At 35.7% G+C, this 14,784-nt stretch overlaps 2 protein-coding genes and 1 long non-coding RNA gene across 3 annotated transcripts in view; 2 read left to right on the top strand and 1 right to left on the bottom strand.

The window, feature by feature from the left end:
• Positions 1-14,784, top strand: part of LOC135847534 (uncharacterized) — a 141,507-nt gene that overhangs the window by 89,313 nt on the left and 37,410 nt on the right. The window lies entirely within an intron of this gene.
• Positions 758-6,574, top strand: LOC135846873 (farnesol dehydrogenase-like). The gene is made up of 6 exons (XM_065366220.1): positions 758-1,022; positions 1,223-1,400; positions 1,520-1,646; positions 5,363-5,498; positions 6,023-6,160; positions 6,237-6,574. The coding sequence occupies exons 1-6, from the start codon at positions 891-893 to the stop codon at positions 6,276-6,278; spliced, it is 753 nt and encodes a 250-aa protein (XP_065222292.1). The 5' UTR covers positions 758-890; the 3' UTR covers positions 6,279-6,574.
• Positions 7,611-8,789, bottom strand: LOC135849089 (maltase A3-like). Its single transcript, XM_065369277.1, has 3 exons — positions 8,597-8,789; positions 8,294-8,507; positions 7,611-8,197 (listed from the first exon to the last, which is right to left on the bottom strand). The coding sequence occupies exons 1-3, from the start codon at positions 8,684-8,686 to the stop codon at positions 7,857-7,859; spliced, it is 645 nt and encodes a 214-aa protein (XP_065225349.1). The 5' UTR covers positions 8,687-8,789; the 3' UTR covers positions 7,611-7,856.

The raw sequence follows: 14,784 nt of genomic DNA on the forward strand, positions 1-14,784 counted from the left end.
TCACATGCTCCAGATTTTCTTTCGAAAGTTTCACTCAAAATTGTGGGTGGGGGTGCTCCCCCTCCATTAAGAGATCCCATCTCGAAACTTGAATATTTCGAAAAAGCATCAAAAGGTACATCAATGGAAATTTTTTCAAAATTTTAAATGGTACTCGCCCCACTTACAGCGCCATTTTAAAGTTTGAACTTTCCATTTGAAAGTTCAACTTTCAACTTTTGAAAATTTCAAAATTCTTAAAAAGTTTTAAATGCGATGCCCTTTCGAACTGTGAAATCAGTTTTGATCAAAGTATCATAGTTTTGGAAGAATGGGCTGCTGAAGTTGAGTACTTTGACAAAATGTGAAAATAATGGAAGCCACCCCACCCACCCCCTGAGGGGGCTGGGACCAAAGTGATTGCGGGTTTCTCAGAAGTACCACTAGGATTCGCTGATGCAGCTTTGCAGCCAACTACTTACTTACATAATAAGTGAGCGCTATATAAGGAAGTATGTACTACAAGCGATGTTTGAAAAACATAGATACGAAAATTACCCAAGTTTTATTTTTATAATTTTCATTCACGCGATCGTCTTTGAAAAGGCACAATTGCATAATGTCGCGAAATAGGTACCCAATTCGAAATACTGTTGAGAGTTGAGAGTTATGATCAGTGAACTTGAAAGATAAGTACATAGTAGGTACTAGGTATGTACCTCTCTGTCTCTATACCTACGCACATAATTACGGAAACGGATTTCAACTATTTGTGCAACTAGGTATTTACTTTGAAACGATATAAAATTGCGGTACGAGCTTAGATGAAGTTATTTATGTAACTACCTAGGTACTATTTTTAATAACTCGCTCGGCAAGCACCTATAGAAAAATTTATCAGTGTTTAAAGTATGGATCGATTTGTTAACAAAGTGGCTGTGGTGACTGGAAGTAGTGCAGGAATTGGAGCAGCTATTTCTAAAGAGCTCTTGAAACATGGAATTATTGTGGCTGGATTGGCGAGACGTATGAATAAACTTCAAGTAAGTGATCATAAAATCAATGCTTATGTACCAAACATTATCGTGTAGGTATTTGTATTTTAATTTACATGGAGTATTAGTGGAGGAGTAGTAGATAAAGATGTACCTAATCACTAACTAAAGGTACCTAGTATAGACTTTATTTTGATTTTGTGAAATAAATTTATTCATGTCTATCATAAAAATATGCCCACAATCAGGAACTGGCGAATGAAGTGAAGGATTCTGAACAATACAAGGGTAAATTTCATCCCGTCAAGTGTGACATCACTAATGAAGATGACATAAAATTAGCGCTCAAATGGGTATTCGAAAATTTGGGTCCAGTCCACATACTTGTGAACAATGCTGGTGTTTTGTCGAGCACCTATTTAGCTGGTAAGCAGGAAAAAAAAGTTATAGCTCTGGTCGAGTACCATAATGATTATAGGTTTAGGTACCTGCTTATTTTTTATTTTAGTTTATTTTCCATTGAAAATATGCACATGGTTGTGTAGATATTACATCGGAACTGATCGATGATTCGTACAATACAAACGTCAAATCAGTTTTATTGGTCAGCAAAGAAGTCATTAAAAATATGGTGGAGAATTCCGTCGAAGGTCATATAATAAATATCAACAGGTAATAGTATACACTATACGTCTCGTTTATACACCAAGATTATTTTATGTCGGTTTGATCTACTTTTGACATCGAATCTAGTAGGTACATACTTCAAACGTTAGAAAAATTTTATGACTGTAAAAGGGACGGGACAGGGGGACATTTTTTTTAAATGAAAAAGAATGTTCAAAAATACGTCACCGTCTGTGCAAAATTTCAAATTCGAATTTATATACTTTGATTTTGAAGAATGTTTACAAATTCAGATTTGTTTGTTCGTTTGTTCGTTTTTTGTTTTGGTTTGTTTGTTGTTTTTTTTCATGAAAAATCAAGGATACAATATGAATTAAAGAAACAGAAAATTCCTGGAGTTGTAACTGGCTAGTGAATATATCAGTTTGAAATTTGAAGGATTCTTCTTTTTGAAAAATAGGGTACTAACAAGGGAACCTCTTGAGGTGTCACACTCCGATTTGAACGGGACCGCGAATTTTGGAAAGAGCATAGTCTAAAACCCCAAAAATCAAATTTTCAGCTGCCCAAGTTCATTTTTCGATTTTTGGCGAATTTTTGAAAATTCAAAATTGACTATAGTTTTGGCGATTTATGCTTTTTTTTAAAAGTACGTACTTGATCAGTAAAAATGGTCAAGATAAGTCCCGAAACTAATATCAACTATCCAAATCCAAATTTCAACATTTCCAGCCATTCTGCAGGAGCCTCCAGCACAATTTTTCAATTTCTCCAGAATTTTGAATTTGCTCCAGAAGCCAGAAGGCGTGAATATGAAGTTGGGCAGCTAAAAATCGAGTTGTATATTACACTCGACCTGTTTAACGAGTTTATCCACATTTGAGCCAATTTTTAGAGTGACACCTCAAAAGTGGCGTTTTGACCAGCTTTTTTTCAAAATTAAAAAATCAGAAGATAAACGTTTGTGAGGAAATTTTTGAAATTTGTGCGAATCGCTGTATTTCTTCAAGAACTAACCCCAGGAGCACAAATTCTACCATTTCCAGCCGTTTTGGAGCGAGAGGGAATCCTCAAAAAACCACTCTTGAGGTGTCACTCTCAAAATCGGCTCAAATGTGGATAAAATCGTTAAACAGGTTGAATGTAATATACAACTCGATTTTTAGCTGCCCAATTTCATATTCACGCTTTCTGGAGAGAAATTCAAATTCTGGAGAAATTGAGAAATCTCGCTAGAGGCTCCAGAATGGCTGGAAATAGTGAAATTTGGATTGTGAGGGGGGGGGGGTTGGTTTTGGACAAAATACAGCGATTCGCGTGAATTTCAAAAATTTCCACACAAGCGGAAAACTTTTGATTTTTTTGATTTTTTAATTTTGAAAAAAGCTGGTCAAAAAACCACTCTTGAGGTGTCACTCCTGAAATCGGCTCAAATGTAGATTAACTCGTTAAACAGCTTGAGTATTGTGATGAGCAGGACTGCCCTGACCGCCTATACTTGGTCTTAACTTAATTTCTCCTCAACGTAGTTTTATGATCTTGCCGACCTTAGGCAAGATTACGCGAATCTTACTGTAGGGGCTCGCTCAAGGCTATTGTGCGACAATTCTGTCGAAGCAGAGGTTCAGCTCCAGCTTTGTATTGCTGGAAAAATCAGTCTTAAAAGTAACGAGTTCGCGATAGTTTCTCTTAAGCTCTAACCAGCTAAATAGGTGACCAGGGAGCCCTGCCTAGGCTCTCTGGAAACCACACATTCGTTGTACCCATCCGTAGATGGTAATCTTTGTACTTATAACGTGTCTCGTCGTTAATTTCCTGCATATGGACATGGTACTATTTTAAATAACGCGATCTTCGTTAATTTCCTGCGTAAGATCGTGGTACTTTTTTAGTCACTGGCCAGATTTATCCAGAAATCTGAGCCTTTGTCTCTACAAAAATGGAACTCCGACCCAGACCTGTCGACAGTGATGGCAGCGTTTGCGTTCGTGAACGCGAACGCGAACGGAACGCGTTCTTTTTCAAAAGAACGCGAACGCGAACGGCGTTCGTTTTGATTGAACGCAAATTTCAAAGTTTGAAACATTTTTCAGACAAATTTTGCATTTTTATTGAAAAAAAGGGGTAAAGTATAGAATTTTCACCCCCTTTTAGTTATTTTTCAATAAAAAGGCAAAAATTGTGTTTAGAATAGGCCTAGAATGTCATTGTTACTTGCTGCAATTCATTAATCATTGTCTCCCGAATCATGTATTTGCGTTCTCGTTCGCGAACGACATACGTTCGCGATCGCGTTCGCGAACAGTTCTTTTTAAATGAACGTGAACGCGAATGCCGTTCATTTCAAATGAACGCGAACGCGAACGCTGTTCAAATTTTTGCGAATGCTGCCATCACTGCCTGTCGAAGCGACTATTATTGGGGTCGCCAGGGAGAGGCAGGCAATGTGAACATTCAAAACAGAATTGTACTCAGACCAACCTAGGTAATCGTGTATCCTTTTATTCAGGGTTACGTGCACCCTTAATTTATCTAATTGCGTTAATAATATATCTTACGTAATTGTATTAATTGGTAGATGATGATGTGTTAATCATCTATCAATTGATCTATTTTACTTTAGAAGCTGTTTTATTTCACTTTTATGTGTACTTTAATTTATCCCCCTAAATCAATCTTCCGAGCCTAGCTCGAGTGTGTTGTAATTTTGCCGCCTAATCTTGGCCGGTTAGGCTAATCTCATGGCAACACAGAATAATTTACGTTTTGACCCTTTGTAAATTATTTGGTATAATCTGCTCATCTATGTATATATTATTCTTGATTAAAATAATTGTACATAAATGCTCCTTGCGTTATCATTTCATAATCTAAAACGTAACAAAAGGATTGTTCTAAGTGAATAGTGTAGTTTGATCGACTAAAGTCTCTCCATCTTGAGCTAAGCAGGTGTCTGAGAAATATTTCCTTCTTAATGAGTATTTCTTAGAATTAGCCTAACACAAAATTATAGGAATTTCTCTCATACTCAGTCATTATCATACTCCTTCTTTATCACAGTCTCTCTCACTCTCACTATTACAGTATAATACACAACTCGATTTTCAGCTACCCAACTGCATATTCACGCCTTCTGGAGCGAATTCAAAATTCTGGAGAAATTGAAAAATCGCGCTGGAGGCTCGAGAATGGCTGGAAGTTGTGAAATTAGGATTTGGGTAATTAATATTAGTTTTGGGACTTATTTTGACCATTTTTACTGATCAAGTACGTCCTTTAAAAAAAAAGCATAAATCGTCAAAAATAGTCGATTTTGAATTTTCAAAAATTCGCCAAAAAATCGAAAAATGAACTTGGGCAGCTGAAAATGTGGTTTTGGGGGTTTTAGACTATGCTCTTTCCAAAAAATCGCGGTCCCGTTCAAATTGGAGTGTGACGCCTCAAGAGGTTCCCTTGTTAGGTAGATACGTACCATTTGAGTATTTCATCAATTTTATGCAATTGTCGGTTTTGTTTTGAAAAATTCCAACCCTTGTATATTTTACCAAGCACATTCGAGTTTTTTTTATCAAACAGCTAAAAAAAATGTTTGAGAGTCATAAATTAAATTTATGGGTTTCCAATTTCCATGTTCTCCTGATAAAGTCAGTGATAATCATGTGCCTCAGTTAAGTACATATTTACCTACGGTGGTAGGTTTTCTCATCTGTAAACAGTACTTACCATTATAAAACTTTATAATCACACAAAGAAATTTGTAGCGTCGTTGGACAAGTCATACCAAAGGTTGAACCAAATCTATACATATTGTACGTCAGCACAAAACATGCTCTTCGTGTAATTTCGGAAGGTTTAAGACGAGAAATGATCGGAAAGAAAACAAACATCAAAGTAACGGTAAGTACTTACTCCTTCAATTTTTTTTAGAATAATTCAAACTTTTAGAGTCGATCTAATGCCACCCATCCCATCTAAAAAAGTGAGATATTTTTGGCCACTTTAGTGACCTGAAAAGAATTTTATCAAACCATTACATCGGTACCTATCTAATTTTTTTCAATGAGCTGAAGTGAATCGTTACTTTTTGAAACAATGGTCAGTCTTTTGAACTAGATTGACATCGATAAGTTTAGTAGGCACCTACATATATAAATTCAAAGATTCAAACTGCATAAGTAATTTTCAAAAAAAAAAATCCTAGCTATGTTTTTTACTTTAAATATTAGGTATTAATTGGATCGAAGAATCAAATGCTCGAATATAATTTTCCAAAAACATTGATACAAAATTTTGTACATATGTTTCAAAAATACTTATGCAATTCAGGATATACTTACTTGAACTACCTACTTAGTTGAGTTGTAATTACCTGCGTAATATAAAAATCATTGTTTTCACACATCTACTTTTTATCTCCTCAGAATCTAAGTCCTGGTTTGGTGGCCACTGCAATGACAGGAGGATTAGATATTCCACCGGAGATGCGTAGCTCCACATTGCAGCCAGAAGACGTGGCAGATGCTTTAATATCCGTATTGAATACCGCTCCTCATGTAACCGTAAGTGATGATAGATATCCAATTTAGAAAATGTGAATATTTGACAACAAAATGTTGAAAATCCATACTTTTTCAGATATCAGAATTGACGGTGCAGCCTCTCAATTTTTCAGCTTAGTTTCTTAGCTATCATTCGAATTTAGTGATTTGATAAAGTTAATTTTATTGTGAATTGGTATCATTTATTCTAAAAGTATTTTTTCCAGTCTCTCTTGAAAATTTTTCACAAGTTTCATCAAGCGTTGTACTTTCTCTCCTTAATTTTTATTTCACTTTTAACTGAAAACGCTGATCGAAGATATTTCATCTTTTTATTAATATGTATGCTTCAGTTTACTTGTTTTATCTATTAATATAGATATATTTCTTAATGTACTTACCGATCTTAATTAATAAATATTTCAAAAAAATAAATATTATTGATGTAGCAAAATTGATCAAAGTCCTGGTTTGGTCGCCACTGCAATGACAGGATTTGCCTTTTAGCAAAATGGTTGAAAATTGATGTTTTTTTTTCAACGAGGGATTCTAAAAAGTTCCACATTTTGCTAAAAATTGTCCCAAGTTTTGCTTTTTTGACAGAAATTGCGAAAAAGTATCATTTTTTAGCCACTATAGAGTATAATTATCTCGTCAAAAAGTCTTGCTTTTTGCTGACATTGTCAAGGTCTTGCTTTCTGACAATAAATTCTTGCTTTTTTAGCAAAATTGTTGAAACGTCTTTTTTATTCTGAATAATTTCACGACGCCTGATACAAATTACATAATTTCATTCGCCATTCAGTAATAAAATAGTAATATTTGAAAGGGAAAAATTACTTGGAATCATTTAACAATCTTTGAATCTTCTCTAAAACTACCTACTTCTGTGGAAACCTTATAATCGAGACGTTTACTGGCTACGTTCGCTTCTAGAGATTTTATAGCCGTTCGTTTATTACCAAAAACAGGGATTCCCAAGACTGGAACACCTTCGTAAACTGCCTCACTCGTACCCAACACTCCTCCGTGAGATATGAAAAAGGAAAATATAGATGAGCAACTCTCACCTTGACCACTAAATTTATATACTTACCTAATGTTTGAGTAAAATAAAAATAATATAAAATACAAGAAAATAAATATATTATGTCGCTATTTTTGTGTACCTACAGATGTTAGTTTGGTTGCATAATTCAAACAATAAAATTTTCAATTTTTTTGTGAACCTGTAAAACACGATGGAAAAAATTTGCGAGCTTAAAATTTGGAGTGTGATTAATTTTTTATATGAAGTTTCATTTTCAAGATATTCCGAGCGTAAAATGAAAGAGCTCAATTTTACTTGAACAATTGTTTATTGGTAACTTTCATGCAAATACTCGTAACTTAAAGCTTAATACAAAAAATATTTGAAATCTGTACTTATTTCTGAGAAGGGGACAATATATCGTCTTTCCCCAACTTTTTCTCGCGCCATCACCACTCGATATTATTGTCTCTCTTGAAAGTTGTTTTTGTTCTTCTTCAAAGTACACACATGGTATACCTAAAGTAATTTCCATCCGATGATTTATTTCGAACTCAATATGATAACCGAATTTGGTCTGAGGACTGATGATGATGGGTATTGACTGGTAGTTTTCATCTTGAAACTGGAAAATCATGTTATATTTTAGCACATTAGATAAAACATTTCAATGAAAGTTTCTACTTCTTACCCTTTATTGTACCCAGAATTGGAGCTAGAAGCCACTACAATCAAATTTTCTGGAAGAAGATCAAAATCAGCGAGCGTATCAATGGGTTGAGTATCCGACCCCAAATTCATTATAATAATGTAACTGGTTTGTTTGAAAGTTCTAGAAAATGCCAGCACCCAATCCGACATAATGTGGAACTTCAAATCGCCATACTTTATGGTCTGTGTTTTCCTAATGGCCATTAAATCCTTGAAATAATTTAAACTGCTGTTTTGATCGGGTTCCTGGCTTTGAACGTTGGTATTCCAGTAATTCGGGTGCACTGGTAACCATGTCTTGTCACCAGTAGAGAAACCTGCGGGAAAAATTTAAACATTCCATCACTATTGATTGAACACTTCAACAAGTGCATAACCTTCCGTACTGGTTTTAAAAATGATCATAGTTATACCTGCATTCCTGGAATCGTCCCATTGCATCGGTGTTCGATGAAACACCCTGTTGAATGGATCTTTTTCGCGTACCAAATTATTTCGTCCCATGTTCAGCTCCTCTCCGTAGTAAACTTGACATGCTCCAGGAAGCATTGTAACTAATGCCAACAGGATGTAATTATATTCTGCGTTCAATCTGTACGAAATTCTACCCTGATCGTGATTACCAAGCTGCGAATAAAAAATATACGATTTATGAGTTAGGTAGGTACTAGGTAGATATAGATCAGAATCATGTATTAGGTGTGTTTCTGACTTACTGCCCAGCTCGACGCCATGCCTTTGGGAACTTGATTCAACCAAGTATGAAGGAAGTCGTGAAGTTCCCGAGAATTCAAATAAGTAGTCATGTTATCGGTGAATAGGTAATTCAAAGGTAAATGGAATGCTGGAAAACGTCTCGTTCCGAAATACTTGATCACTGTTTGAATCTGTCCGCGGGTTTCTCCTATCAGAGGCCTACATGAAAAATCATACGAGTATATGTATTTTGATGATTTGTGTATTCTAACCCATTCTTTATTGTAGAAAAAAATAATTAAATAATATTACGTTTGAGTTGATTTCCCACTCGTTCGGTCGTAGTCTCGCAAGAATACATTCAACTCGTTCAAATATCTGTACGTGTCTGGATGATGGAGGCAACGTTCAAATTGGCTGAAAATATTGAAAACGGTTACATCGCCAGTCATTGGTCGATTATCTCGGAGTTCTTCGTCTTCGAAGAATACCATTGGTGCGTCCACTCGAAATCCTTCTACGCCTTTATCGAGCCAGAATCTCAATATGTCCTGTGCCAATAAATTAATTCGCGAGTTTGAAAATGTCACAATTTAAATCAAATTTACTACTGGAGATGTGAGACTTGTCTACCTTAATTTCGTTCTTAACTGCTTCATTTCTTAAATTCAAATCCGGTTGCTCGACCATACATTGGTGCAGGTAGAATTGTTTCCTTTTCTCGTTCCATTGTCAAGCTGTGCCTCTTTTTTGTAAATCGAATAAACTAATCTGCAAATTGCATATACATATAAGTCAAAAATTATAACCTTGGCTACCTAAAGAGTATTTGTTGCAAGAGCAATATTGATATGTACTCGAATGTAATGTATCTCTACCTACCCAGTTATTTGGTGGAATAGGTTTGCCATCTCGATCGTAACCTTTTGGATCAGCCCAAACATAGTAATCGGTGTAGGGGCTGATTTTATTTACGGATTTTTCAAACCATTCGTGTTTGTCACTGCTGTGATTGATTACTAGATCTGGTACAAGGCGTAAGCCTAATAAAAAAAAGTGGAAACAAAATGACTGTTAGAATAATTTGGGCTTGTCGTAGTTTGTCGATTCTTAATTTTTGTTGCACTAATCAATTCTATATTCAAAAAGGGAGCTTTTTGCAATGCACATTCTTCGGTGGGGTGTTTGCTACACTGAGAGAGCATGTCACCCATGTATCGGAGTTTACCTTCCGAAATGATGACCAATGACGCAAATCGCGGCCCTCTAGTCCTTTTTTAAAAGCTGCTAGGGGGTGTCAAATTTTTCAGTGAACTTGAAATATCATCCATTTCAGCAGTGGATTACTCGATAACCGCGATGTCTACTAAAATGGAACTTTTTCCAATAGTTAGGGATTTTGATAGGTTTTTTTGTGATAGATACTTATCATAAAAATCAGTGTTGCCACTTTTTTTCGTACGAAAAATTAGCTCGAAAAGTTTCAAAACGTAGTTTTCATATTGTTCCGATTCTCAAAAATCCTGAAACAAATATATTATGGACAACTTTTTACGCTGAACAACATATTAAAAAATTGGGATGGTATTATTTAGTCAAGTTGATTTTAAAAAATTGAAAGTGTGCGAAAAAAAAATACAATTTTTTGATTTAAAACATAAAAAAAAGTTTTGATGGGTGAAGTTGGCCCATATGACCCCTATTTTTACGTAATCGTTGAAAAAGTTGAAACCCCCCCCCCCCCTCTTCACTCAGTGAAATAAACTCATCACAAAAAAATAAAAATTTGAAAAAATTCAATTTTCAATTCCAAACATCAAAGAAAGTTTAAATTTATTCAGTTGTCTTATTTTGACTTCTTTCTGACGTATTTCATGAAAAAGTTGATGAAAATTACACTCATAGCAAAAAATTAAAATTTGTTTATTTTGTCAATTCATTCAAAATTTTTATTTTTTTGTGATGAGTTCATTTCATGGAGTGAAAGGGTTTGTTACGGCTTCTGTCTGTTTCAAAAATTCGATAAATCAATTTCAGCATTCGAAAATTTAATTAGAGGGTGTGGGTGACATGCTGTTTTTCAGCTACCCGAATTTTAGCTTGACCAGAGTCGGTGTATTGTGAAGGTAAGTACATATAAGATGTCAACCTAATCAATCAACATATGACCATATGAAAAGACCATCTCTCAAGGAAAACCCAGTCTGTCCCCAGTCAATACTGCGCAAATTTAATACTTCTCCGACATCGAATACCAAAATGTGGCAAGCAGGATCATGGACAGGGCCATGGACCAGTTAGTTATCTCAAATGATCTGGGACATCCCTACTCATTGATCTTTGCAAAACACAAATACACCAACCGCATAAAGTACCTTGTACTTGGGAGGATAAAGGAGAGGTTCTATCGTCCGGTGGGACCTGGTGCTGTGAGCTCCCTATTACCATACACAGAATATCTGAGAATGAGTGCACAACATGGTGGTGAACTAACTTTGGCTCAAGTCCAAAGAATACCTACCAAAGGGTCTCGAAGAGGAAAGAGAGATGTTAATCCTAAGAGCAAATTGGGGCAGAATAACGGTTAAATCAAATGGAAAACTGGTAATGCAGGAAATAGAAGACAACCTGATGATACACGCCCCAGAGTACACCTTGGCTCACTGTGTTAGCCAAGACTTCAAGATGAGTAAGGGCATTGCGTTCAAATTCAGAAGAGCCTTCGGCAATGTTGACACATTGAATTCAAGGGGTGCTAAAGTTGGGGATGTTGTAGAAATACACACAAAAGGAAACTATGTCCTATACACTGTGACAAAAGAAAACTACTATAATAAGCCAACAGTTGAAGATTTTGTCTGTACTATGAACGTGCTAGCCATGAAGCCATGAAATGCACAGAACTTCGGATTGAAAAACTGGCAGTCCCAAGGCTAGGATGTGGACTGGATGAACTTGATTGGCCTCTAGTACAGTAAGCTCTACTGGAGTGCTTCAAGGATGTTCCAATCACGCTGAGAGTATGCACTCTACCACCGGGCTGCAAACATAACCTGATTGTGACAAAATAAGCCCAAACTAGTCCAATGGATATATCATAAGATTGTAAATAAGTTAGCCTGTCATTCTTTACCTTTATTCTTCTCAAAATTAATAATCCCAACTCTATACATTAAATCTTCTCTATTTTTCTTTTCTATATTAATTTACATATCCAAAAATAAATCAAGCCGCAAGACACCGAAGCCAGAATTTCCAAAGACTTAGGATAAGCAAGGAAACCTTTCAGAATAGCTATAAATATACATATATAATAGATAATTGTAGCATAAGAACAATCTTTAACATGTGGGCAGTTGGTGAGAGGCCAAAAGCAAGTGCACCGACACCGACTGCCCCACAAATATCCCTTTAAATCTCATGACAATAAACTAGGGGCCCTAACTTGTTAGGATCACCTCTAGGTGAAAGCACTCCCCTTTAAACTTCACCCTGTGACGGGTTGGGGGCTCAGTTGTGATCTGAACAGGCATGCATGCAAATGAAGCCTGGGAAGTACAAGCGCCTAGGGGTTATAGGTCACAGTGGCAATCCGTCTCACCTCCCCCCTATCCCCTCCCCTCCCTGCTTAGGCTTGGGGTGAAGCTATAATCATATTTGGATACACATTTTTATTCTAGTAACCCTAAGTCTAAAATTGTTTTCTTTATTGTTTCAAAAACCCTCGGCGCCTAGTGCGACCGAGGTAGATAAAATACTTTTAAAAAAAATCATTGTTCAAAAAGTATTGAGAAAACTCTGAATTGCTTCGTCATCGTTACTAACCTCGAGATTTCATTTCTTTAATCAGTTTTTCAAAATCTTCCATCGTCCCATACACTGGATCTATTGCTTTGAAATCTGTTATATCGTAACCACCATCAGCCATTGCGGAGGGGTAAAATGGATTCAAGTACAGGGTGTCCACTCCGATATCGACTAGGTAATCCAGCTTAGAAATTATACCATTGAAGTCTCCTATTCCATCGCCATCGCTATCTTTGAATGATCTCGTGTATATTTGGTAAATGCTGGCGTGTTTCCACCAATCTTTATCGAAAGCAAAAGCACTCGAAATGAATATCGATGAAATCAAAATACCGAGGAAATTCATTTTTTGAGATGTAGGTAATTTCACGAATAATTAAAATAATTTTCGAATTGTTTGAAACTACTGAAAAAATTCGCGAATAAATTGAAAATATTTGTAAAAACGTTCACTCGAACAACTTGTAATTTGACGTCCTTCGTTGCTGGGACGATTTCAATTTATGTGAATTATCAGTTCATTAGTCGTTATTTAAATCATTTTCTTGAATGAATTTTGATAACATGGTGCAATTTTCTGTATTTATATAAATATTGTCATCCGGAGTCCTCAAACAACCTATGTAGTATGTACCTACTTGCGCATGTGGAAAAGTGGTTTTCATGGTAGAATAATATGTGTTTGATGAATGAGAAAAGATCTAAATAAATATAATTTAAAGTATACTTACCTATGTAGATACTTGGACAGAGGCAGACTGGCTTGGCGCGTCGATTCTTGAAGATGGAAAAATTACGTCAGCTTAAAAAATAAATTGCGTTTACGTATAGCGTCGATAGTAAAAAAAAAACGTACGGCGTTTTTCGTTTTCACAGAGTTTAATTGTAGCCTAAAGTGAGACAATTTCAATTTTAATTAACCAAAATTTAAAAACTTAGTAGATCATTCTTTCTTCTTTCATATTCTCAAAAAGTCTAGGGGAAAAAACATCAGTCTGTAGTCTGCACCTGATCAGTGATCATCATGAAATTTTGATAATTTTTGGGAAAAGGGTTTACAAAATAATGATAAGGGAACATCTTGAGATGTTCGACTTCGATGTGAAACAGAATCGCGATTTTTTGAAAAGACGTGGTCTGAAACATCCGTAACCAAAACTCCAGTTATATGTATAATGATTTTTCGATTTTTTAAAATTAAAATATGATTATTTTCGGTGGTTTATTTTTGTTTGTTTCTTTATCAAATGAAAATTAGTCCCGAGACTAATAATTGTGAACTCTTTCGAACCAGATTTCATCATTACGAACCTCCCCAACGTCTCTAATGCGATTCTCCAGGATTTCAGAATTTCTTCAGAAGGTGTAAAAATTAATTTGCACGCGGTTAAAAATTGAGTTATACGTAGTTTATAGTCCAGTCATTTAGCAAAATTTGTAGTTGAACCTCGAAAAAATTGGGGGCGAGCTGAATTTTACATTATTTGTTCAGATTCGTCTCTAAAACAACACATCCGCAAGAGGTCATTAACCTTTGCTGATACAGGGTTTTCGGCTGTATCACCAAAATGAAGGGTCCTAGAGGAAAAATGTTCGAACAAAAATTGTTCTACGCTAAATTTTCTATCAGCATGACCAGTCCAGCTTTTCCCAAAATGGCGATTTCACCCTTACTGAGGAGGGGGTGAAGTTGTCAATTTTATGAAAATTGTTTTAAAAAATGAAAATCGCAAATTTAAAACGTGAACTCGATTCACGGTAGACTCAAAAATATTTTGACTGAAGTTGCGCACTGCAACTTGTCTGCTACCCCCGCAAAAGGTCATTAACCTTTGTCAATCTACGTTTTTCGGCTATATCGCCGAAATGAAGGGTCGGAGGGAGAAAAGTGATTGAACTAAAATTATTCCACGTCAAATTTCCTATAAGGATGGCCAGTTCAGTTGAAATATAATTTTCGATTTTTGGTGAATTTTTGAAAATCAAATTTAGGTCAAAAATATTAAAAAAACACCTTTTACAAATACGAAACTTTAATGAGAATAAATTCTAAATTAATACATGAGCGTGAGACGCGTTTCGGTCTGCTCGGAGACCATTTTCAATCACGAATGAGGTTACGTAACTATTAAGTCTTTGAAGAAAACACGCATTTCGAATATTCGAATGTATTTACACTTTTGTACATTGATACTGAGACATATACGAGTACATCGATCGAATGTATTACTAAGACTAAAAACTAATCTAAGAGTAGAGAATATAGCGGCTACGACGTCCGTGGCGGCTGTTATTTATCAGCTGCCGCTGACTCATCAGAGATACATAGCTTGAGAGATATAATAGTTCTCCCACACTAATAGGAAAACCAATCTGGTGTTTGTCTGTTACGAGTTGATCG

Source organism: Planococcus citri, chromosome 5 (genome assembly GCF_950023065.1).
Source record: "Planococcus citri chromosome 5, ihPlaCitr1.1, whole genome shotgun sequence".
Taxonomy (NCBI): Eukaryota; Metazoa; Arthropoda; class Insecta; order Hemiptera; family Pseudococcidae; genus Planococcus; species Planococcus citri.

Excerpts from the sequence above, each read along its gene's own strand:
- LOC135846873 (XM_065366220.1), top strand. The coding sequence starts at position 891 with ATGGATCGATTTGTTAACAAAGTGGCTGTGGTGACTGGAAGTAGTGCA. Across the intron at positions 1,647-5,362 it reads CATATAATAAATATCAACAG|CGTCGTTGGACAAGTCATAC; the intron begins GTAATAGTATAC and ends AGAAATTTGTAG. Across the intron at positions 5,499-6,022 it reads AAACAAACATCAAAGTAACG|AATCTAAGTCCTGGTTTGGT; the intron begins GTAAGTACTTAC and ends TTATCTCCTCAG.
- LOC135849089 (XM_065369277.1), bottom strand. The coding sequence starts at position 8,686 with ATGACTACTTATTTGAATTCTCGGGAACTTCACGACTTCCTTCATACT. Across the intron at positions 8,508-8,596 it reads GCATGGCGTCGAGCTGGGCA|CTTGGTAATCACGATCAGGG; the intron begins GTAAGTCAGAAA and ends TTTTATTCGCAG. Across the intron at positions 8,198-8,293 it reads GGACGATTCCAGGAATGCAG|GTTTCTCTACTGGTGACAAG; the intron begins GTATAACTATGA and ends TTTTTCCCGCAG.